The sequence below is a fragment of the Prunus persica genome, chromosome G1 (genome assembly GCF_000346465.2).
Source record: "Prunus persica cultivar Lovell chromosome G1, Prunus_persica_NCBIv2, whole genome shotgun sequence".
NCBI lineage: Eukaryota > Viridiplantae > Streptophyta > Magnoliopsida > Rosales > Rosaceae > Prunus > Prunus persica.
In genome coordinates, this window is record NC_034009.1 from 29,275,276 (window position 1) to 29,299,557 (window position 24,282).

The 24,282-nt window shown below is 37.2% G+C and overlaps 3 protein-coding genes and 1 pseudogene across 3 annotated transcripts; 1 reads left to right on the top strand and 3 right to left on the bottom strand.

The window, feature by feature from the left end:
• LOC18789586 (cytochrome P450 CYP749A22) lies at positions 5,311 to 7,725 on the bottom strand. The gene is made up of 5 exons (XM_007226118.2): positions 7,269 to 7,725; positions 6,960 to 7,186; positions 6,590 to 6,822; positions 6,095 to 6,473; positions 5,311 to 6,008 (listed from the first exon to the last, which is right to left on the bottom strand). Exons 1-5 carry the CDS (start codon positions 7,549 to 7,551, stop codon positions 5,580 to 5,582), a joined length of 1,551 nt encoding a protein of 516 aa, XP_007226180.1. The 5' UTR covers positions 7,552 to 7,725; the 3' UTR covers positions 5,311 to 5,579.
• On the bottom strand, positions 9,604 to 17,503 carry LOC18792528 (annotated as a pseudogene).
• On the top strand, positions 11,500 to 16,286 carry LOC109949126. The gene is made up of 5 exons (XM_020563537.1): positions 11,500 to 11,765; positions 12,580 to 12,669; positions 15,131 to 15,167; positions 15,484 to 15,558; positions 15,959 to 16,286. The coding sequence occupies exons 2-5, from the start codon at positions 12,595 to 12,597 to the stop codon at positions 16,084 to 16,086; spliced, it is 315 nt and encodes a 104-aa protein (XP_020419126.1). The 5' UTR covers positions 11,500 to 11,765; positions 12,580 to 12,594; the 3' UTR covers positions 16,087 to 16,286.
• Positions 17,869 to 20,220, bottom strand: LOC18791980 (cytochrome P450 CYP749A22). The gene is made up of 5 exons (XM_007226700.2): positions 19,802 to 20,220; positions 19,477 to 19,703; positions 19,110 to 19,342; positions 18,629 to 19,007; positions 17,869 to 18,542 (listed from the first exon to the last, which is right to left on the bottom strand). The coding sequence occupies exons 1-5, from the start codon at positions 20,082 to 20,084 to the stop codon at positions 18,114 to 18,116; spliced, it is 1,551 nt and encodes a 516-aa protein (XP_007226762.1). The 5' UTR covers positions 20,085 to 20,220; the 3' UTR covers positions 17,869 to 18,113.

Here is a 24,282-nt window from a genome sequence, read left to right on the forward strand (position 1 = left end):
ACTTTGAATACAGCTCTTTCGGTTTATTATACTACAATATCTTGATTCTTTTATACTAAAACATACTATTGATATCATGATATTTTGGAGGTCATTCCTCAACTATTCTAGACTATTCTAGAATCAAATGTGCATTACTTTTCATCATAAAGCATCTGGTCGTGTTAGCTTCTGATTGTTACTTAGTTGTCCTGCTATTTACTACAATCCAAAGGGCAAATATCATCGTAAGTGACTCTCATTGGAACCTTAAGCTGCCCTTTGTCGACTTTTGATACATCATGGTTGTGACTTCATGTTGGAATTACATCATGGTTGTGACTTCATGTTGGAATTATCTCCCGCTTTCCCTATGAAAATTTTGATTTGGAAAGTAGTGAACAACCTCTCTTCTTGTCAACTTTCTATATACAGAGAGATAGACAGGGAGGGAGTATACCAAAATAAGATAGTTGTATCCAACATTATGGAGTTCATATGTTTCTTACTGCAGCAGCTGGCACTAGCAGGCAGTTTGTGTGATTAGCTGTCTTGGATGGATAAGATTGTAATAAGTGACTTTTGTGAATTTTGTAAGACAAGAAAAAGCGGCTCGTTTGTGAAACATGTTATGACCTCGAAATAAAGTATAATACAAATAAGATTACCCAAAAAAGCAAAAATGTCACTAGTAATTTTATTCACAGTTCTGTATATACTTAACTTGCCCTAAACTTTTAAAAAGTAAACACAAGATAATCGATTCTCTCTCGCTAGTGTGGAGAGACACAAGCTAGGGTTAAGGTTTGGTCTGTGAGCCATCCAGGGGCGTTTCTATGTTAAGGGCAGGCTAGGGCCCAAATTTTTGCAAAAAAAAAAAATATTGCCTGGGCTGCTTCTCTCCTCTTATCTTGTCTACAACTTCTCCTTTACTTCTCTTGACATATAGACATCAACTTCTCATCTTTCTAGCAACTTCTCTTTTTGACAAGAATTATTCTTCTCATTCTCTCCTTTTTAATTATCTTACGCATCTTTAATTTGAAATTGAGTATTCTAGGGTTTAATTAGGAATAAATTAAAATTTTTCCCAGTCGGCTTTCGAATCCTGGAATCGTTATTGGCGTCGTCACCTCCCTTTTAGTTTCGTCCATTTTCCTCACGAATCATGTCGCCCTTATCACTTCCTTTCACTTGTTCTCTCTGCAGCAGCGCCCTTGACTTCACCTTCCTGTTTCATCATTGCGTGCCTTCACCTTCCATCATCGTCGTCGCGCGACTTCACCTTCCAGCGTCCGGGATGCGCGTTTTCCCCTGTCGTGCTCTCCCTTCTGTCATCGGAATGGGTTATGTCACCTATCTCCTTCCGTAGCCGTTTGGATTGTGAAGGGCGGCAAATCATCTTTACTCGCTGGTTTCGGCGAAGACTGGTTGGAGTGGTGGTTCTGTCGAGATGCTCTAGGATTTGTGCATTGCTGCTTCACTGGCATGGGGGTTTTGTTGTCCGCTGGTGGTCTTGTCTAGATTTTGCTTTGGTGTGCAAGGTCTTAGTGTCAATCGTAAGAGCCTAGCGAAGGAGTCTCCTGCTAGTGACATCTTGGTTCCTAGCGTGGGCTTAATGGATCCTAAATGCTTCTGTAGTGGTACCCGTCCTAACATGCCTATGGAGACCGGTCTAGTGGGGTCTCCTAGGGACCTCTCTTAAGCTATTCAGACAGCATTCGTCGACTTGGCATCATGCAATTGCATTGAGGCCTGATTTCTGCCTTATGTTAAGTGGCCAATGCCAATGTTGTCTTCCTGATCCATGCTCTCCCTATGTATTATACTTTCTTGGCATACCGGTGTGACTTTGATTGCCTTATGGACTGTGTTTTATAGGAGGTTTTCTTTGACAGTGTAAAGAAGTTTGGGTGTGTTTTTTTGGGGTTTTTCTTTTCTCTGGCATGCTCGTGCTTTTGAGTCATTTCTCTGTTGGTCTCCTTGTTTTTTATCTTGTAAGCAGTCCAGCGTGACCTGAATTAGACTCTCGTGTTATTCCTTGATATGTGTGGTATTTTTTCCTCATCTGGGTTTTCCTAGGAAGGTTTTAATTAGGCCATTGTTTCTTGTCATTATATGTACGTTCTTGATATTATGAATGAACATTTGCTTCTATAAAAAACTTGCCCTATATGGGCCAACGGAGTCTAATCCAGTGGAAAAGGGCCTTAACTTGCGACTAGAGATCTCAGGTTGGAACTCCCATAACATCTTAGTTGTATGTGTGAGAAACCCTTACCCTGTATTTTAGACTATCGCTTGTACAAAAAAAAAAAAAAACCTAAAACACTTGCCCTATATGAATTGTTGTCCCAAAAAAAACATATAATATAAAAACAGAAGTATGTTGAGAGTGTTTGTCTCACATTGAAAAATTAAGGGGTTGTATAAGGAGTTAGGCTACTCCCCCCAATTGTTTTGGGGTAAAACCTCAGCTTCCTTCGTGGTATCAAAGCAAAGACTTCACATATTGGGTCAAACGGCCACACAAGCATAGAGATAGAAATAGCCGCACACTAATCCTCTTTCTACTTACCGACAACCAACCGCAAGGAAGCTAGGGGGAGGTGGCCAATGCTCCTCCTCCCCTCCGCTCATCTTCCCATTCCTCTCCTCATCTCCTTTTCTTTTTCTCCCATATTTTCCTTCCTCTTCTCCCCTCTTCTCCTCCCCTTCCCTTCCCCAGATAGTTATATCTGTTTGGATCTAGATCTATTTGTCTGTTTTGTTTTGTTTGGTTATTTTTGCAGTGTTCTAAGTGGCTGGTGTTGTCTTTGTCTCGGCAGCGGTAACAGTAGTGACGCTGGATTGTGTCTCTCTTCTAGAAAGTTGTGATACATTGTGGTTGATGTTTTGTCTCTATTTCAATGGCGGCGGCGACAGCAGCGACGCTGGCGGTAGTTGTCGGGATGTGGTGCTCTTCTCTACTTTGAGTTGATCGAAGAACTATGTTTGGTTATATACGGTTTTCTTTGTCAGGTTCTGAGTTGAAGTGGGGTGTTTCTCATGGGTTCTTTTATTGTTGTTTTTGTGTTCCTCCTCTGTGTTATCTCCTAGTTTTTGTTATGGTATGCCTTGTAGTTTGTGTGGGTGTCAAAGGACTATGATTGTACTCATAGAAAGCTTCTTTTAATAGTTGAGATGTTCTACGGTCCTCTCATGTGGGTTTACTATTTGGGATTTCTGTGGTCCTCTCATGTGGGTCTACTGTGTTGGTCTCTAGTTACGGTTCTCGTTAGAGGTCTTTGTGTTAGTTTTTTTTTTTGATTTGTTCATTTATTGTAATTGTCAAAAAAATCAGACTCTCTTGTTAGTCCATAACATGTGTGATATTCTTTCCTCCCCTGGGGTTTGTCCAATGATGACAGGACCTGATCCAAATTCCACTTTGGAATTTGAGCCAAATCCTATGCATGTCCGACACCTGGCGGGGTGTTGGGCACACTTGACTAAATTACCCTTCTAACAAAACCGAAGTTAACCTCAAGTTTGACTTCTGCCGAGTGTCGGACACGCACAGGGTTCGGCTCAGATTACAAAGTGGAATTTAAGTCAGGTCCTGTCAAATGAGGTTGTCCTAGGAAGGTTTTAATGAGGTCATTATATCATGTCACTCCTTGTATGTCTTTGGCTCTATGAATGAATTCTTTTTCTATATATATAAAAAAAGCATAGAGATAGAATTCAATTTAGACTTAACTTTTTCATATTAATCTCATTAAATTTCAATGTCTTGAAAAAAAAAATTTCTTTTAAACCTTCAGAAGGGACAATCAAATTCATGCTTCCATGAAGAAGTAAAGTCATAGGCAGAGGTTGAACCAAAAAAAAGGTCATGGACGAGGCCTATAAAATATTATTTTATTATTTTATAAAGATATTATAAAAAAATTTATTTATATAATTTATAGATAAGTTAATAATTTTAAATAATTTTTTAAATGACTTATTAAAGTCATAATACTAATAATATCAAGTCATAATATAAAATATATTATAAAGATTATAAAGATTATATAATAATAATGATTATATAATATTTTAAATTCTAAAGATTTATAGAAAGATTATAATTTTATAATTAAATTTAAGATGGATGAAGATTCAAAGTATTTCTTTATACTTGTTCTCGAATTCAGGAAACAGCTCTCAGAGATCTTTTTTCCTTTTGAAAGATACGAGAGCGAAACAATCAGTCTATTGATATTGGAAGACCCAAAAAATTCTTCCAATGTGGGCTTTTAAAATAATATTTTCGCTCTTATTTATTTACCTTAGAAAGCTCTTTTGAGGTTCTCTGAACTTTGGGCCTTCATATGCTTATTTTCCAAGCCTAAATGCTCTCTTTGGGCCTCGTTGTTATTTTCTTTTCTTTAATTTTTATTATTTTTATTATTTTTATTATTTTATTATTTTTTATTATTTTTATTATTTTGGAATAAAAAAGCCTTGTTGAGGAGGCATCAGATTTTTGAGCAAAACATTAGAATACGAACTAACAAATTCTAATGGAGTATTTCATGTTGAATTAGTAGAGCTTCCATGACGTTCAAGCTTTCTTTATTGTGCAATTGTTGTTGGGAAATACATTGACTTTAATACCATCCTTCTATTAGAGCATCTCCAATCGATATGTCAAATTGTCACATGAACATGAAATGACAAAAATTGAAGGTTAAAGCTACTCCAATCGAGTAGTCAAATCCTACATGAATTTAAAGGCCGGAAGAGATATGTCAAAAATAACATATCAAAAAAATTGATGTCAAATATTATTTTAATATTTTTATTCATGGACCCCACTATCATTTATTATGTTTTAAACTTTATGCATCATATGGGTCTCATTTGCTTTTAAAAACATAATAAAATAATATCATCTCTGGCATTTCAAGTGGAATTAATTTTTTGAATAATGCTACTCTTATAACATTTGTATACCATATTCGTATACCACCTTATGTGGCAGATAAGGTGGACAGCCACATCAATTAAAATTATTTAATATTTTCTTTTCTTTTATGATTGATTAACACTTTTTAAAAAAACTGTTAATTAAACTTTCTTTATTAAAATACACTTCATTGATTTAGTTAATGTGGCATATGATATGGGCATACAACATCATGTGGTATAGAAATGTGAGATGAAAATGTGGTAAGTGTAGCATTACTCTAATTTTTTTCCAAAGTGTCAAATTACCACATAAGCCGTCAAATTCAAATTTAACATTTTGCATTTGACATCTCCTTCGGAGGCGCTCTTAATTAGCTTTCAGAAACCACATACTTGGATTGGAAAAACCATATTCCAATCTTTATCCAAAGGTTTTTATTCAAGTACCAATCCAAAGGTTTTCAATGAACAAACATTCAATGTTTATTAAACTGTAAGCATAAGATTTCATTCTTCCCAAAAAAAGAAAAAGAAAAACAAACGGGAAAACTTTGGACTATCCAAAATGCTGCAAAACTAAATCGAAAGGATAATTGACGAGTCTTGTCTCTCTTGTCTCAAAGTGCAACATTCATAGGCACAACTGATTTGATCTTCGCAGTTCAAAGTGGTTGTAGCCTTACCTGAACTCCATGTTGTGGCCGAACTGTAAGATGATGAAAGGGGGAGTGGACATAACCCGGGGAAAGGGTGAAGGCATAACGTTGTAGAATCATCGACAAAGCAATCTTCGCTTCAGTTGTCGCGAAGTTCAAGCCCACACAAATTCGAGGTCCCATTGAAAAGGGTATGAAAGCGCCTACATTATTGTTGGTTGCTTTGGCAATCCCTTCCGAGAATCTCTCTGGTTTGAAAAGTTGCACATCTTGTCCCCAGATTTGAGGATCATGGTGGAGTGCTACGATTGAGACAACCAATTCAAGATTACTAGGAACAATCAGCTTTCCTAGTCTAACTTCCCTTTCAACGTTCCTTAGAACTAAAACAGCAGGGGGATATAACCTTAGAGTCTCATTGATGATCATACTCATCTGCATAAAAAAGAAAAATAGGTAACCAAATCAGGATCTCGTACTTTATTGAGAACATATTTCTGCCACCTACACAAGTTTCTTACTGTTGTCAGTTTGCCAATGCCATCAAGATTTGGAGTTCCTTTGCCAAATAATTGTAGCACCTCCTTTCTTGCTTCCTCTTGCCAATCTGTATGGAGTGCCAGAAGAAAGACAGTCCAAGCAAGCAAAGTATTAGTGGTTTCTTGTCCGGCAAAGTAAAACGTCTTGCACTCATCAATTATCTCCTGCACCGAAATCCTCTGGTTCTCATTGGTTTCATGATTAGCCTTCAAAAGCAATCCAAGAAAATCACTCCCAAAGCTGTCGTTTTCTCCAGTCATTGTCTTCGTTTCTCTTTTCTTAACCATCTCTGTTATGGAGGCATGGATTCCTTTCTCCAGTTGTTCTGATTTGATCTCATCGCTGGTTTTGAAGAGCTTACTGCAACATTGAATGAAAGACTAAAAATGAGAGAACAGAAGTAACTCTCTAAAAATATCTTATTTCTTCTCTTCAATTGGAATATTAGAAGTACTAAATGAGAGAACAGAAGCTACCTGATGCCAGGAACTCTGACTTTGAAAATATTTTTGAATACTAGGGAGCCTAACTTCATCAACATCCCAAATATGTCCTGTCCTTCTGTATAGCTGCTGCCAAATGCTGTTCTGGAAATCACTTCCGACGTGAACAATCTAAACTCTTCATACACCTCAATCTCTTTTCCTTCGTAAACTTTCCACCTTTCTAGCATATTCTCGGCACTAGCTACCATTTCTGGAATCATACTCTAGTAAAAAAAAATATCATAATGCTTTTAGTATTAGCATATTTACCATTCAACTTATTCTTTTCGTATTTAGAAAGTGACGCAGCTATGTCTATAATACTCTTTGCAAAAAACGTACCAGCAACTTAAAAACTTACTTTTAAACTCTCTCCATGGAAAGCATGGGTGGCCAGCCTTCGCAATTTTGCCCATTTTTCAGCTTTGGTTGTTGCCACAAGGCCATCTCCCAATAGCTTCTTCGAAATGTTTGTGGGCTCTCTTTTCGGATAAGCTCTGCCTTTGTTATTCAGTATCTCTTTGCACAACTCAGGTTCTGTTATGACCAACTGAGCCCGAGAACCATGCCATTGAAGAAAATTTTTCCCTGTAATTGCATGCAAAAATGACCAAAACTTATAATTTAAATAACAATAGTTAACTAATTGAGAGGCTTGTTTGTTTGTTACCATATATCTTGGTCCACGAGTGAATGTGAGGTTGAACTACAGAAAATATGTCGTGTGATAAAATGCGAGGCCTGCCCATGACTTCCTTTTTCATGTTGGAGATTTCTTTGGTGTTTCCATGGATGAATCTGTAAGAAGGGCCCTTGATCCCCTGCAAAGCCATCAGCTTCTGCATGCGAATCGGAGTCCACCATAGTTTGTGAAGGATCTTGATGAAAGCTAAGACAAGAAGAAGACACAGAAAGCTTGAAAGAAAGATTATTAGGGCTCCCGAAGTAGTCATTTTTGGGGTATTGTTTTTCTCTTTGGCTATCTCTATCTCTTTCTCTGAACCTACTGAGGTTTCAAAGCTTTTCTTGCTCCTGATTGTTTAGAAAAAAGTCAAGAAAAAACCAATCTGGTCATGTTAAGCTTCTGATTGTAACTTAGTTTGTCCTGGGATTTACTACAATCCAAAGGGCAAATATAATCGTTCGTGACTCTCATTGAAACCTTAAGCTGCTATTTGTAGACTTTTGATACATCGTGGTAAGTCTAGTGACTTCATGTTGGAACAGTCTCTTGGCTTCGTCACCAATGACATCACCATATGATTAATATTGTTTTTCTTTCATGACTTTTCTCAACTTAACAGAGAGACTAGAGCTTCCCTTTGAAAATTTTGCTTTGAAAAGTAGCGAACAACCTCTTATAATAATAGTTGTCTTTTAACATATAATTAAATTGTGTATTAATGACTTTTCTGAATTTTGTAAGACAAGAAAATGCGGGTCGTTTAGGCATCCCATGAGACATAACATAAGTATAATACAAATAAGATTACCCCCAATAAAAAATGTAACAACTAATTTTATTCACAAGTTTGCATATACTTAGAGCATCCACAATTATGCTCTCTATTTTTTAGCTAAAATTTAGCTAAAAATATAAGAAAGCTATTTTAGGAGCTTTTTAAAAAATTTCAACTTCTACCACTCCTTAATTTGGAGAGTCGTAAATGCTATAACTCTTTTCTGATTGGTCCATCTCTATTAAAAAATAAAATAAAAAATAGTTAGCATTAAATAAAGGTTTGAAATACTCATTAAATAAAGCAGTATTAAATTATAGGGAGTCACTAGGAGTCCTTGCTCTCTTCTCAGATTTAGGAGCTCCTAGAGGACTCCCTATTTTAGGAGGTAATAGGGAGCATGGTTGGAGTTGCATTTTTACGATTCCTTCCTACAATTTGTCTAAGGAGGTAATTTAGAGAGCTCATTGTGGATGCTCTTAAGTTGCTATATATGCAATGTTGTCCCCCAAAAAAAGGTACAATATAAAGGGTGGGGTATATATGTTAAGAACTTGAGAGTGTTTGTCTCACATTGAAAAATTGATGGACTTTATAAGGAGTTGTAATACTCCTCCATTACCAATTGGTTTTAAAGTGGAACCTCAACTTTTTTCATGATATCATGGCAAAAACTTCACGTGTTGGGTTGAACGACCACACAAGCAGATAGAATTAAATTTAGACTCTAACTTTTTCATATTAATCTCATTAAATTTCCAGAGAGAGAGAGAGAGAGCCTCCTTCCTTGCACTGCCAAAATTCCATCGATGAAAAGGAAAGATTTTGCTCATTGCCCAAGCGACAGAAAAATGGAGAAATTGTAATACTTGGAATTATATGAGAGAGCAAAGCTTACCCACTATTTTGGGCTTTTAAAATGACTTTTTCGCTCTTCTTTGTTAAGTTAGAAAATTCTTTTGAGGCTCTCTGAGCTCTGGGCCTTCTTTTTTATTTTTGGTCGAAGATCGCTGGGACTTCATGTTTTGTTTTTTTGTTTTTTTGGGGATCAAAAAACCTTGTTGATTGAGGTATCTGATATTTGAGCAAGAAATTCTAATGGAGTTCACACGACTTTCGATGACGTTCAAGCTTTCTTTATTGTGCGATTGTTGTTGGGAAATGCCATTGCCTTCAATGCCATCCTTTTCGTAATTAGACATTCAATCAGAAATCACATACTTGGATTGGAAACACCATAATGTATAATCTTCATCCAAAGGTTCAAGTATTCAAATCCCAATCCTATCCCATCACGGTAATTTGAAAATTCAAGTTCGATGAACAAACAGGCAATATAATTTGATGGAACCCTGGATGTTGGTTCCTATTAATTTCCACTTTTCACTCTCTTTTAATTCTTGCTTTAAGATTCTTTCTCCCAAACCAAAGAAATAGAAATAAACTATTGTATTATCCAACAATGCTGCCAAACATGAGGCAACAATAGATTGGAAAAGTTGAAATGATAATTGACTAATAATACAATGAGTTTATCAATTTCACTTCATGACAGAGGCATTATTATTGATGTCTGTTTTCTGGATACTTATCAAAGTGAATATAGCATTACTTGAACTCCACGGAGTGGGCGATTTGTTACTTGCTGAAGGGACAAGTGGACATAACCCGGGGAAAGGGTGAAGGAGTAGCGCTGTAGAACCATCGACAGAGCAATCTTTGCTTCAATGGCCGCAAAGTTCAATCCCACACAAGTTCGAGGTCCTACTCCAAAGGGTAGGAAAGCGCCTGCGTTATTGTTAGTAGCTTTAGCAACCCCTTCTGTGAATCGCTCTGGTTTGAAAAGTTGCGCGTCTTGTCCCCAGATTAGAGGATCATGGTGAAGTGATAGGCATGACATTAGCATGCAAGTCAACATTAGCAGGAACAATAAGCTTTCCTAGTTTAACTTCCCTTTCAGCTTTCCTTGACAGAGAACCAACAGGGGAATATAACCTTAGACACTCATTGATCACCATACTCATCTGCATCCAAACGAAACAAACAAAAAAAACAAAACAAACAAACAAACAAACAAACAAACAAAGGAATGATTGAGTTCTTGAGACTTACTGTTTTCAGTTTGGCAATGCCATCAGGGTTTGGAGTTTGTTTGCCAAATATTTGTAGGACCTCTTTTCTTGCTTCCTCTTGCCAATCTGTGTGGTGTGCCAGAAGAAAGACAGTCCAAGCAAGCAAAGAATTAGTGGTTTCTTGTCCAGCGACATAAAAAGTCTTGCAATCATCAATTAAATCATCCACTGAAATCCTCTGGCTGTCATTGGCATCATGATGAGCCTTCACAAGTAATCCAAGAAAATCACTCCCAAAGCTGTCTTCTCCTCCAGTCATCACCTTCTCTTCTCTTTTCCTGACAATCCCCCTAATATGGAGGCACGTACATCTTTTTCAAGTTTCTCTGATTCGATCTCATCACCGGTTTTGAAAAGCTTACTGCAACATTAAATGAAAGAACACATATGAGAAGAATAAAAAGATAATAGAGAAGATTGGTTCTCTGCATAACAAGCCTCATTGATCGATAAATCAGCGAATCAATACAAATATAAACAAAAAAGAGATTATATGGCTATCCCCGTTTGGGTCCCCACATTCAGATTTAGTTGTAAGGAAGTTTACCTGATGCCAGGAACCCTTATTGTGAGAGAATTTTTGGTTAACAGGAAGCCTAATTTCATCAACATCTCAAAAATGTGTTGTCCTTCTATATAGAAGCTGCTAAATGCTGTTCTAGAAATAACTTCTGAAGTGAAAAACCTAAACTCTTCAAACACCTCAATCTCTTTCCCTTCATAATTTTTCCACCTCTCTAGCATTGTCTCTGCACTGGCTACCATTGCTGGAGCCTGGAATCATACTCTAGCAAAACAACACCATCATGCAGTCAATTAGCAAACTTTAGTCTTCAATTAATTGATTCTAAGGAAGTAACAGAAATTCTAAAATCTTACTTTTAAGCTCTCTCCATGGAAGGCGTGGGTGGCGAGCTTTCACATTTTTGCCCATTTTTCACCTTCTGCTGTTGTCACAAGTCCATCTCCTAAGAGCTTCTTCACAAAGCTTTCAGGCTCTCTTTTGCGATAAGCTTTGTCTTTGTTATTCAGTATCTTTGCATAACTCAGGCTCCGTGATGACCAATTGAGCCTTAGAACCATGCCACTGAAGATAGTGTTGGTTTATAAGTGTGATTGCTGAAATGTAATCAGAACAAATTCTATATATACTAAAACCCAATGTAACTAAACACTGTAGCTAAGCACAGTGTAATGACGGAAATGCCCCTCATTTTGCTGCTGTTTTTGTTTTGTTTTTTCTTCAGCACAGTAAATTGACGAAACTGCCCTTGACTAAACAGCTCCTTCTGTTTTCGTTTTTGCCCCTTCTCCTTCGTTGATAACCCTTCGTTCGCTCACAGAAGCCCCCATTTCCAGTTCGTTTTGAACCAGCTGGTTGGGGGGCAGCCATGGAAGATCTGCACATGGATGGGGAGCCGTCGATCTTTGTTTGGGAGGTGTGCTGCAAATCGAGCCGTCCTTTTGCTCTTCGTCTGAGAGATTTCTGGTGGGAAGATTTTTCATCTTTTCTACAGCCTTCCACTCAGACTTCCATCTCTCTTGCTTTCGAATTTCTGCATCCTTTGTCTTCAGGTATGCATCCCGTTTTCATTTCATGAATTTTATTATTTGATTAAACTATAAGACCTGTTTTAATTTGCTGCCCTAAAAGTCCAAATCCCTAATTTTCCTCATAGTGGGTCTGTGTTATTGATTTGCAAATTTTATCCAAATACTGAAATTGATTTGATTGTGTTATCATTTTGATGAAATCATGTTAAACAATTTAGTTATTAGAATACTATATGATTGCTTTTGATAAGGTTTTCTGTTTGGTTATTAAAAATTAGTTGGTAAACCCTGAAAATCGGTATTTGGATATGTCGGTTCTTTTGTTACAGGGGTTAGGATAGCTCTGTTTTGGTAAGCAGGATATGCTGCTATTTGGGTTGCTCTGTTTAAAGATATGTTCGTTCTTTTACTACATGGTTTTAATTCAAATTCGTTCTTATACTGGTTTATGGGACTGGGGATTTGAATTTGATAATTTTTGTTTTGGTAGGGGAAAGAAAATTTGGGAGTGTGATTCTAGGAACTGATTGCAATGTTTTAGCATAGTTGACTTGAAGAAGACTGGTTTGGGAAATATGTGGGATTTGAAAATCTGACTTCTAAATTGGAATTATATTTGTGGACATTAGTGATGACGAGAAAAAATTCAGAAAAGTTAAAATTCAGAATTTTTTTGTTTGTGGGTTTGATTTACCAAGCAGATTTTTGCGTTGAATGGAAACTTATTGAAAACTAAAAAAGTTTGTATATCCTAATTTCAGAATGCAGAGTTTGGTTCTTTTGTTTTTTTCCTTTTCATGGGCTAATAATTTGGCCATGCTTCTACTCTTTGCAGTTGCTAGGGACTGGAATGGATACACAGGATACATCTCCTTCAGTGTTGCTATTCTTTGACAAGGAAAGATTTATATTTAATGCTGGAGAGGTAAGGAACTCAATTACATACATTTACATCTGGTTAGTTTTGTAATATTAAAAGTAAGGTGATGATTCAATTATTGTCTATGAAATAGTAATTAGGGATCAATGATAAACCTGTTGTTAAGTAATATAGTGTCTCCTACTTTGCAACTCTCACTGCAGGGATTGCAACGGTTCTGCACAGAGCATAAGATTAAGTTATCATAGGTATAAGATATCTGAGATCCTTACCCATTAGGTAGTTAAGACCAAAAGTGGGGCTCTATATATACGCCTGGTGGTTAGCAAGAGAGAGTGAGTGGTTTTAAAGGGTGTCAATGGCCTTTGAATTTTACTTAAATAAGATTAAAGTTATGTGCTTTCAAGTATTTGTGAGCTCTCTGTATCTGGGTTTTGAGCAAAATGACTTTATTGATAAAGCTTTGATTTGCAGTGTATATTAATGGAGTAATAGGAACTGCTGACTGATGCAGTTTTGCATGTCCTTGGTTAATGCATTTATGTTTGTTCTACACAGATGATAAATTTTTAGGAGAAATGGAGACTTAAGGAGAGAAGTTATGGATCTGATAAGGGTTTAGGGTTTAGGGTTTACTATCTCTAATTTTTGGATCCAAATGGAATTTCTTTGATTACATATGCTGTTTCTCCAAAGCACCAATGAATAAAGCATTTAGATTTGATGGGTTTGATGTGAATGGTATGAATCTCTCTCTCTCATTTTGGTTTGGGATTTTTGATTTATTTGTGAATTAATTTTGTTGGGTTCAATAAAATTATCAGCCAGCTGCAGTTGACTTGGTGTAAATCACGTATTTGGTCTACTTAAGTTCTTTATCGTTTCTGCCCAAAAAAAAAAAAAAAAAGTTCTTTATGGTAATTTATGAAGCATTTTGATTCTGTTTTCTGGCGTTTTCCTTTGTTTCTCCAACTAATAGATGTAGGGGTTTTCTTTTATTTTTGGTTCACCAAATGGTTTTCATCTATTCTGATTTTCTAATTTTTTATATGAGATGTGCAGTTGTTGCGGCTCTTAATCCTTCAATCTTCTCCATCTTACTTCGAAAGTTCACATTACTTTGGTTGTTTTTGGGTCTTTCTGTTAACTACTTTGAACATGCATTTTAAGTTCAATTTTTGTCGGCTTGGCATTTCCCTTTTTTAAGAATCTATTTCAATGAAGGCATTCAAGTTATATTACTCAGTTAGTTGGAGTTTACAGCAAGACATTCCATTTGAGTTCATTAAATGTCAAACTGCATAAAATAAGTAAGATTCATGGTTTTAAAAAAATGGGACAAGGTTTTGCAATCATTAAGGATCTTATTGTTATTGGAATAGCTCCAAGAGATCAAGGTTCCAAAAAGGAGTAACATACATTTGGAAAGGTGTTCACCCATGATCCTACGGCTGTGTCTGCAATTTTTGTTGGCCTGGCATTTCCCTTTTTTCTAATCATGCCTACCAAATGATTGTTCTGATATGAGGATTAAGGGTGCAATAAATTATTTTTTTTATACCACTGAAGTTGGGATTTTTGAAGAAAAATATCTATATCTTCGTTTTGCAGTTTCAACCATTTTGGATTTCTAACTGTCTTTATGAAGATGTTGATTCTTTCTTATATTCATGTCACAAATTAGTGGCATGCTCCTCAAGAGTTTTTTTTTTTCATTATTATTTTACGTGCTTATTCTCCTTGAATATTTAAGCTCAAAATAGTTAAACTGCCATCTGAAATTTTATTAATTGAGTTGTGTGTTTTCTGGATATTGTTAGCAAAGTAAAACAAATGAACAAATTTCCTTTTCTCTCCATCTCTGCTTTCGCTTACCTAAATTGCATTTTTTTTTTAGTAAATTTAGGTTTTACCCATAAAAAAACTTTCACTTTTGGAAAAAGCCAAAGCTTTTTCAAAAAAGACAGAAAAACCTCTCAACTTTCAAACCAAAGACATGCAAATGTAAAGGATTCCTTAGGAAATCAAAAAAAAAATAAGGGCAATTTTGTCTATTTTGGCTTCTTTTAAAAATTTTCTCTCTCCTTTGGGCTTTTCCAAAGTCTCCCTTTTTTTTTTTGGCATCCACATATTGTTTCACTTTAGTTTATGATTTTTTAAAGCATGAACATGATGAACATGACTTGCAAGACACCCTGCACTTCCTTTTTTTTCTTAGGTAACGCTCTGATTTCAGTTCTGGGTTTCATGAATGTCTAATCATGTTTTCCTTTGTACTTGGATTTTGCTGTGCATTTCATATTAGTTTTTAGTTGTATGGATTCAATTTAAGTTTCATGCTTCATGATGTGTAATGTTAGAATTCTTTTGTAGTTAGACTGTTAGAATCCTGAAATTTAAGTATTTGCTTAAAGTTGGTTGGTTGGTTGTATTTTGAGGCTATGTAATTATGTGGTTGTTGTACTTCATTCTAATTACTGTTTATTTTATTATTATTTTTTTTCAGTATGAATCACAGTTAGGCAGTCATCCAATTGCTTCAGGTATGACTTATGAAAATTAAAAAGTTATTCAAATCTACATGTTGTATTGAAACTTTGGAATTTTATCTCAACAGATTCAATTGTCTCTCACCTCTCTGACGTATAAGCAATCACTAAAGCAAAGAAGCGAAGATAACTTTCAGATTATTGTTTCTTCATTTTGATTTATTGACTTTTTCTTTTTTCGTTTGTGTTGCCTCAAAATTCCTTCACAAAATTCGACTTGCCTCTACTACTACGTGTTTCCTGCTCTCTTCCTTATGTTGTTTTCCCCCTGATTTAATCTCAGGCTTCCATGAAATTTTGATTGTTTCAGGTGAGCTTGGGTACGAAATCCAAATACGAGAAGCAGTCGTTCACCCAAATTGTTTAACCATTCTTCGCTTTAAAGGTATATTTATGATTGCCTCTCTATTCCTTATACTCTCTATTATTTTTTTTGGTACTGATTTCTTTATTTTTGTAATGTTTGTTTGCTCATCATTTCTGCATTTTCATGTTTGTATTTTTCTTTTCTTCCACAACCTTTTCCTTCAGATGAACACATAATTTAAAATATGTTTACTTTCATATTATTCATATCTTAAAAGTAAAGAAAAACATTGAGTTCTTATTTAATTTCGTTATTTTGTGTTTCTTCGATTGGAAAACCATTTATAACTTTCTTATTAAAATGTAAAATTATATTATTCCTATTTATACATAATTAGATGTTTATGATTATTGTCATAACTCAATTTTCCCCATTCATGAACATTAACACTTGCTATTTTCCCACTTTTTTATAACAGAGTCAAGACCTCCATCAAAGAGAAGAAAAGTCATGAAGAAATTGCAAAACAAAGCCCACCGAATTAAACAACGTGCTGCTCAAAACTATTCAAATTTTGCTATTTTAATAGCTCCTTCCCACTATTAACATCTCAATGTATATACAAACATGTGTACTATTTTAACATAAAAAGTAGCCTGTAAAATATGTGATTTCCTTTTTTTCCACTTATACTTCCTTAGTTAAGCATAATGCTACGAGTTAAATCTCATTGTATATATAAACAATTTTATTTTGTCTACGTAATTTCAAAACCCGCAGCATCGCGCGGGCTTTATTGCTAGTAAGTTTCTATTCTTCGTTTAAAAGGCAGCTTTGGATCACAGTCCAAGTATGCAGTAGAAAATGTAATAGTCTTGTGCCACTTGTCTTTATCTCATAGGGTACTTAAATGAGTGGCTAGGATTGAATGATGTAATGAGGAATATTCCATTCCTAAAGGTTTTGTCAGAGCACAATATATGCATGTTATATTGGAGCTGAGCTAATACAATTTAGCTAGCTTCTTCTCCAATCTCTCTCTCTCTCAAATTTTCTCCTCTTTCATCTGGCCAATCTCTCTGCATTTCTATAAGCTTTATTACATTGATGATTGAATAAATATACAAGATAATGGTCTGTATATATTCACAGATAGTTCTTCCCTGTTGATAAATAAATATGACCAAAATTTAAATTGGAACTCAGATTTCAAAACAATAGTTAAGCAAACGAACTAAAACTCTTAGGCTTGCTTGCTCATGGCTTCCTTTATCATGTTGGAGATGTCCTTGGTGTTGCCATGGATAAGTCTGTAAGGAGGGCCCTTGATGCCCTGCAAGGCCATCAGATTCTGCAAGCGAGCCGGAGCCCACCATAGCTTGTGAAGGATCTTGGTGAGAACTAAGACAAGGAACAGAGGCAGAAAGCTTGAAACAATGTTTGCTAGGCCTCCCAAACAGGTCATTTTTGGTATTGTCTTTCTCTGAACCCATGCGGATTTGTGAGATGACGTATGAAAAGTAGAACCTTTGGTGGTGGCGATAGAAGTATGAGTCTGAGTAGCCGGGCCATTAGGATTGACCGCATGCTTCTTTGAGTCTGCAATAAGGGGAGAATCGTAGGGGTTCTTGACATTGTAGCGGAAGTAAGATGTGATATGAGACTATGAGGAATTGTGATTGGAGGAATTTGATGTAGGAATTAGATTTGAGATGTATGTATATAAGATTTGTGGGTATGTGATTGGAGATTTTAATAAGAGGGTTTGAGGACTTTAGATTTGAGGATTTGGATTTGGGGAAAAATATGAGCAATTTGATTTAGGGTTTGATATTTGAATATGAGAAATTTGAGATAAGGGTTTAGAGACAACGTAGGATCGATTGCTCTGATACCATGTCAAAATATGAATATGGTTTGAATGTATTAGGTTGAGTTTTATGCTTCTCCATAAAGAGGTATATATAAGAGTTTACATGAGGGTCTTATAAGGAATTAGATACAGTAAAGAATTAGGAAAGTATCTCCTAATTGTACAATGATTTATCACTTATATAAAAAATAGGAAAATAAATCTCTTAATTAATCAAGGAAGTAAATCTCCTTGATTAATTTGGAGACTCACGTCAACAGCAGGGAATATGAAAGCACCTGGAAGAGATTATGCAATCTCCAGGGAGAGCTTTGAGAGCAACCCAGCTTCCTATTTCAAGGATTTGCGCAAATAGATAGGTATGAAGTAACTACTTACTCACTACTACTACATGAATAAAAGAGTAGCAGTCTACTATATTGCTGCTTTTATCTATCTTTATGTTTTGGTTTTGGGATTAATTACCAATTTCATATTATGTTTAAGCTTTCTTTCTGCCATTTTTTCAAAATTCGTTTACCATAAACTGAAAATGTTTATTACAACTGTAAGAATAAGATTTCATTCTACCCAAAAAACAAAAACAAACAGGAAAATTTTGGACTCAGCAAAATCGCATCGTAAACTTGAAAGGATAATTGACAAGTAAGCTCCTTATTTGTCTTGTCTCAAAGTGCAACATTCATAGGCACAGCATGGGTTATGCCCACTTTATGCACCAAGTACAATAATCACGGGCTACTGATCTGATGTTCGCAGTTCAAAGTGGTTGTAGCCTTACCTGTACTCCATGTTGTGGACGAACTGTAATAAGATGTAAGGGCGAGTGGACATAACCCGGGGAAAGGGTGAAGGCGTAACGTTGTAGAATCATCGACAAAGCAATCTTCACTTCTGTAGTCGCAAAGTTTAAGCCCACACAAATTCGAGGTCCCATTGAAAAGGGTATGAATGCGCCTACATGATTGTTGGTTGCTTTGGCAACCCCTTCCGAGAATCTCTCTGGTTTGAAAAGTTGCACATCTTGTCCCCAGATTTGAGGATCATGGTGAAGTGCTACGATTGAGACATCGAATTCAAGATTACTAGGAACAATCAGTTTTCCTAGTCTAACTTCCCTTTCGACTCTCCTTTGAACTTGAACGGCAGGGGGATATAACCTTAGAGTCTCATTGATGATCATACTCATCTGCATCAAAAAGAAAAATGGATAACCAAATCAGGATCTCGAACTTTATTGAGAACATATTTCTGCCACCTAGACAAGTTTCTTACTGTTGTCAGTTTGCCAATGCCATCAAGATTTGGAGTTTGCTTGCCAAATAATTGTAGCACCTCCTTTCTTGCTTCCTCTTGCCAATCCGTATGGAGTGCCAGAAGAAAAACAGTCCAACAAAGCAAAGTATTAGCGGTTTCTTGTCCGGCAAAGTAAAACGTCTTGCACTCATCAATTATCTCCTGCACCGAAATCCTCTGGTTCTCATTGGCTTCATGATTAGCCTTCAGAAGTAATCCAAGAAAATCACTCCCAAAGCTGCCGTTTTCTCCAGTCATTGTCTTCTTTTCTCTTTTCTTAACCATCTCTATTATGGAGGCATGGATTCCTTTCTCAAGTTTTTCCGATTCGATCTCATCGCTGGTTTTGAAGAGCTTACTGCAACATTGAATGAAAGACTAAAAATGAGAGAACAGAAGTAACTCTCTAAAAATTTCTTATTTCTTCTCTTCAATTGGAATATTAGAAGTACTAAGTTACCTGATGCCAGGAACCCTGACTTTGAGAATATTTTTGAATATTAGGAAGCTTAACTTCCTCAACATTTCAAATATGTCCTGTCCTTCTGAATAGCTGCTGCCAAATGCTGTTCTCGAAATCACTTCCGAAGTGAACAATCTAAACTCTTCAAACACCTCAATCTCTTTTCCTTCATAAACTTTCCACCTTTCTACCATCTTCTCAGCACTAGCTACCATTTCTGGAATCATGCTCTAGTAAAAAAATATCATAATGCTTTTAGTATTAGCATATTTACCATTCAACTTATTCTTTTATTATTCAGAAAGTGACACAGCTATGTCTATAATACTCTTTGCAACAAAGTACCAGCAACTTAAAAACTTACTTTTAAACTCTCTCCATGGAAAGCATGGGTGGCCAGCTTTCGCAATTTTGCCCATTTTTCAGCTTTGTTTGTTGCCGCAAGGCCATCTCCAAATAGCTTCTTCGAAATGTTTGGGGCCTCTTTTTTCAGATAAGCTCTGCCTTTGTTATTTAGTATCTCTTTGCACAACTCAGGTTCTGTTACGACCAACTGAGCTCGAGAACCATGCCATTGAAGATAATTCTTCCCTGTAATTGCATGCAAAAATGACCAAAACTTATCTTGTTTAGAACTTAGATTTAAATAACAATAGTTAACTAATTGAGATGGCTTGTTATTTTGCTACCATATATGTTGGTCCACGAGTGAACGTGAGGTTGAACTACAGAAAATATGTCGTGTGATAAAATGTGAGGCCTGCCCATGACTTCCTTTTGCATGTTGGAGATTTCTTTGGTATTTCCATAGATGAATCTGTAAGAAGGGCCTCTGATCCCCTGCAAAGCCATCAGCTTCTGCATGCGAATCGGAGTCCACCATAGTTTGTGAAGGATCTTGATGAAACCTAAGACAAGGAGCAGACACAGAAAGCTTGAAAGAACGATTATTAGGCCTCCCAAAGTAGTCATTTTGGGGGTATTGTTTTTCTCTGCGGCTATCTCTATCTCGTTCTCTGAGCTTTTAAAGCTTTTCTTGCTTCTGATTGTTTACAAAAAAGTCAAGAAAAAACCAGTCTGGTCATGTTAAGCTTCTGATTGTTACTTAGTTTGTCCTGGTATTTACTACAATCCAAAGGGCAAATATCATCGTAAGTGGCTCTCATTGAAACCTTAAGCTGCTATTTGTAGACTTTTGGTACATCGTGGTAAGTCTAGTGACTTCATGTTGGAATAATCTCTTGGCTTCGTCACCAATGACATCACCATATGACTAATCTTGCAAAACTTTCTCTTTATCACCACACCGCGTTTTTCTTTCATGACTTTTCTCAACTTAACAGAGCTCTAGTCTCTCTGTGCATTGTATGTTAAAAGACAACTATTATTATGAGAGGTTGTTCACTAACTTTCAAAGCAAAATTTTCTCAACCCTATGAAAATTTTGTCAACCCTATGAAAATTTTGCTTTGAAAAGTGGTGAACAACCTCTCATAATAATAGTTGTCTTTTAACATATTATTAAAATGTGCATTAATGACTTTTCTGAATTTTGTAAGACAAGAAAATGCGGCTCGTTTAGGCATCCCATGAGACATAACATAAGTATAACACAAATAAGATTACCCCCAATAAAAAATGTAACAAGTAATTTTATTCACAAGTCTGCATATACTTAAGTTGCCCTATATGCAATGTTGTCCCAAATAAAAAACGTATAATGAGGGGGTATATATGTTGAGAACTTGAGAATGTTTGTCTCACATTGAAAAATTGATGGACTCTATAAGGAGTTGGAATACTCTTCTATTGCCAATTGGTTTTAGAGTGGAAACTCAACTTTCTTCATGATATCATAGCAAAAGCTTCACGTGTTGAGCTGAACGGCCACACAAGCAGATAGAATGAAATTTAGATTAACTTTTTCATATTAATCTCATTAAATTTCCACATAGAGAGAGAGAGAGAGAGAGAGAGAGAGAGAGAGAGAGAGAGAGAGAGAGAGAGAGAGCCTCCTTCCTTGCTCTGCCAAATTTCCATTGATGAAAAGGAAATATTTTGCTCATTGCCCAAGCAACAGAAAATGGAGAAATTGTAATACTTGGAATTATATGACAGAGCAAAGCTGGTTTTTTGGACCAAGAAAAAGGTCATGGGTAGAGGCCCATAATAGTTGTTACCCACTATTAATTTGACAGGACCCGCCTCGAAATTTCTTCAGAAATCGAAGTGGACCCCGTCTTTGTTCCGACATCATCCCGATGCCGGGGCCCACTTACTAAAAACCGAGACTCTCTACCAAAATTTTGGCAGAGTCTCCCCTGTAAATTAAACAAACCCAACAAAAATTTCAACCTGCAACATACATAAAATAATCCCAACCAGCAGCATGCTTTCATAATACAACAAAACACACTACATGGCCTCCGGCCTCACAGGTAAAATCTACCATGGGTGATAACAGAGCATCTACTGAATTTAGTTTACAAGAACAGTTGAGTAGAAGAAATTACTCAAATCCTAACTAGGAAAGTTCACAGTTCGAGCCTCGTACACCACTTGCACGCTTCTTGGAGCGACTACTGGCTGGGGGGCGCAAAACAGAAAACATGTGAATGGACAAAAATAAGATTTGGAGTTAAAACAACATAGTAACCCCACCGTAGAAAAGTAATGCTCAAGACATGCAGATTCACAATTCATAATTTAATTACTCAAAATATATTTCATTAAAACTCTTTAAAAGCACAAATCACTTCATCCATAAACCACATTCTTACAATCTTGCTACTCCTGCCAAACCACTGATAAACTCTAATTTCTTCACTCTCCCAACTATAGATATACATATATATATACACAATATACTCATTACACTACCTAGGTACCGGGGAAACAATCCAACCGGGGGATTGTTTAACTAGCCCGAAGGATTTTCAGGTGCTATCCTGCATCTAGGGATGAGTGGTCCAACTGGGGGACGAAACTTCATAGCTCACACACCGGAACATCCAAAGCCATGTGTAGCTCCAATACTAATTCCTACGCGCACAGACTGGATCATCACACACCGGCACATCCAACGCCATGGGTGATGATCCCAAAAAATATACAGAGTCTTTCCATAAGCCGGAACATCCAACGCTGCATATGGAAAGTGTCTCACACGCCGGAACATCAACGCTGCGCATGTGACTGATAATCTATTCTTCCCATAAGCCGGAACATGCAACGCTACGTGTGGGAAGTCTAATAACTGGGGAAGGTACTTACATAGTGTAATCATACAACATCTTTCAACAACCCCTCATATTTAAGTTCTTCCACAACTCACCTTCACAACCCAAGTATCTCGCCTATAGAGAATATAAATATAACTTCCCCAAAATCCATATAAAATATACTGTCGATACCCAAATATGCCAAACCCACAATATATTGCCAAAGCGCTATACAAACATCAAATTCAACCCATAAATATAATATATTCAATAAACCATTAAAAACATTATGCATAAATCTTTCATCAATAAAACCATACATACGATGGAAAACAAAGTCCACTCACAAATATTCCCACGAGAGGGTCTTGCCTGTTGAGTACGTGCAGTCGGAGTACCTATTTCGAGATACGAACCCTTAATTAATAAAAAATTACTTCGAAGTGGAAATCATAAATTACATACTTAAATCCCCAAATTCCCAGTACGTGTACGTTGAAGGAGGTATCCTAAGGTCCGATTACAGGTTTAGGAATCACTCACTATTGTATGGTTATCGCTAACCCACAAACTTTGCATTATTGAATCGGAACATCCGGGGCTCCGATTCATGATCCGTGAAGTCCTACACGGTCCTAGGAATACCTAGAACAACATATTTTAATTGGGAAAAGATCTAATGGTCAGAACCTATCGAATCTGGATCCGCGAAATTCTACTCACTTGTGACAACCTAAGGATCTCATCGGGTCAAATTGCAACTTCATCAGCCTCTTCCACATGCCGCCACATGTGCCTGCAGCTCGTGGGTGTGTTGTAAGATCTCACATCAACCAACGGAGAGGGGGTAATGTGCCTTATATGTGCACACCCGCATCCATCTAGCACGAGGCCTTTTGGGAGCTCACTGGCTTCGGAGTCGTAGGAACTCCAAAGTTAAGCGAGTTGGGGGCCAGAGCAATCCTAGGATGGGTGACCCACTGGGAAGTTGCTCGTGAGCTCCCAGAAACAAAACCGTGAGGGCCAGAGAGGGGGGCCCAAAGCGGACAATATCGTGCTACGGCGGAACCAATTCCGGGATGTGACAATTTGGTATCAGAGCCACTCTGCCGTGTGGTGCGAGTGTGCCGACGAGGACGTCGGGCCCTTAAGGGGGGTGGATTGTAAGATCCCACATCAACCAATGGAGAGGGGGTAATGTGCCTTATATGTGCACACTCGCATCCATCTAGCACGAGGCCTTTTGGGAGCTCACTGGCTTCGGAGTCGTAGGAACTCCAAAGTTAAGCGAGTTGGGGGCCAGAGCAATCCCAAGATGGGTGACCCACTGGGAAGTTGCTCATGAGCTCCCAGAAATAAAACCGTGAGGGCCAGAGAGGGGGGGCTCAAAGTGGACAATATCGTGCTACGGCGGAGCCGATTTCGGGATGTGACATGTGTAGAGTAAATTCTGGTGACGGAAAAACTCTCCACCCGAGCTCACCCTTCCTATCCTAGCTTTTACTCAAGGTCAGGATCACTTCATTCAACTACGGGGAGGTCCAATTCGGACGGCAACTGGCCGGTATTTCACTCTGAAATCTAGCCAAAACCTAGGTTTACAAAATCAGTTTCTACACATCAAATCGATCTAAACCTATCCAAAAAACAACTAGAGCTCATAAAATGGATGAGAAACCTCACCTTATTCACCGGGTTTGGGCGGCGGAGACGATGGCGCGACAATGGGAAATCTCCAGTTCAAATCAGTCAAGATCTTGTCGGGATTCGTGGTTTCCGATGGGAAAGCTGTCGGGTCTTGACCGGGACGTCGAGGCGAGTCGATCAGGACCTGTGGCGCGCCCAGCCGTGGCCGGTGCTAGGAAAATCGTAGAGAGAGAGTCGGTGTCGGGGAGAGAGAGAGACTGAGGAGAGGGAGACAGAACTGATCACGCGAGGAGAGAGAGAGA

Excerpts from the sequence above, each read along its gene's own strand:
- LOC109949126 (XM_020563537.1), top strand. The coding sequence starts at position 12,595 with ATGGATACACAGGATACATCTCCTTCAGTGTTGCTATTCTTTGACAAG. Across the intron at positions 12,670-15,130 it reads TTATATTTAATGCTGGAGAG|TATGAATCACAGTTAGGCAG; the intron begins GTAAGGAACTCA and ends ATTTTTTTTCAG. Across the intron at positions 15,559-15,958 it reads AACCATTCTTCGCTTTAAAG|AGTCAAGACCTCCATCAAAG; the intron begins GTATATTTATGA and ends TTTTTATAACAG.
- LOC18789586 (XM_007226118.2), bottom strand. The coding sequence starts at position 7,551 with ATGACTACTTCGGGAGCCCTAATAATCTTTCTTTCAAGCTTTCTGTGT. Across the intron at positions 6,823-6,959 it reads TCCATGGAGAGAGTTTAAAA|AGTATGATTCCAGAAATGGT; the intron begins GTAAGTTTTTAA and ends TTTTTTTACTAG. Across the intron at positions 6,009-6,094 it reads GCATTGGCAAACTGACAACA|ATGAGTATGATCATCAATGA; the intron begins GTAAGAAACTTG and ends TTTTTTATGCAG.
- LOC18791980 (XM_007226700.2), bottom strand. The coding sequence starts at position 20,084 with ATGACTACTTTGGGAGGCCTAATAATCGTTCTTTCAAGCTTTCTGTGT. Across the intron at positions 19,008-19,109 it reads GTCAGGGTTCCTGGCATCAG|TAAGCTCTTCAAAACCAGCG; the intron begins GTAACTTAGTAC and ends TCAATGTTGCAG. Across the intron at positions 18,543-18,628 it reads GCATTGGCAAACTGACAACA|ATGAGTATGATCATCAATGA; the intron begins GTAAGAAACTTG and ends TTTTTGATGCAG.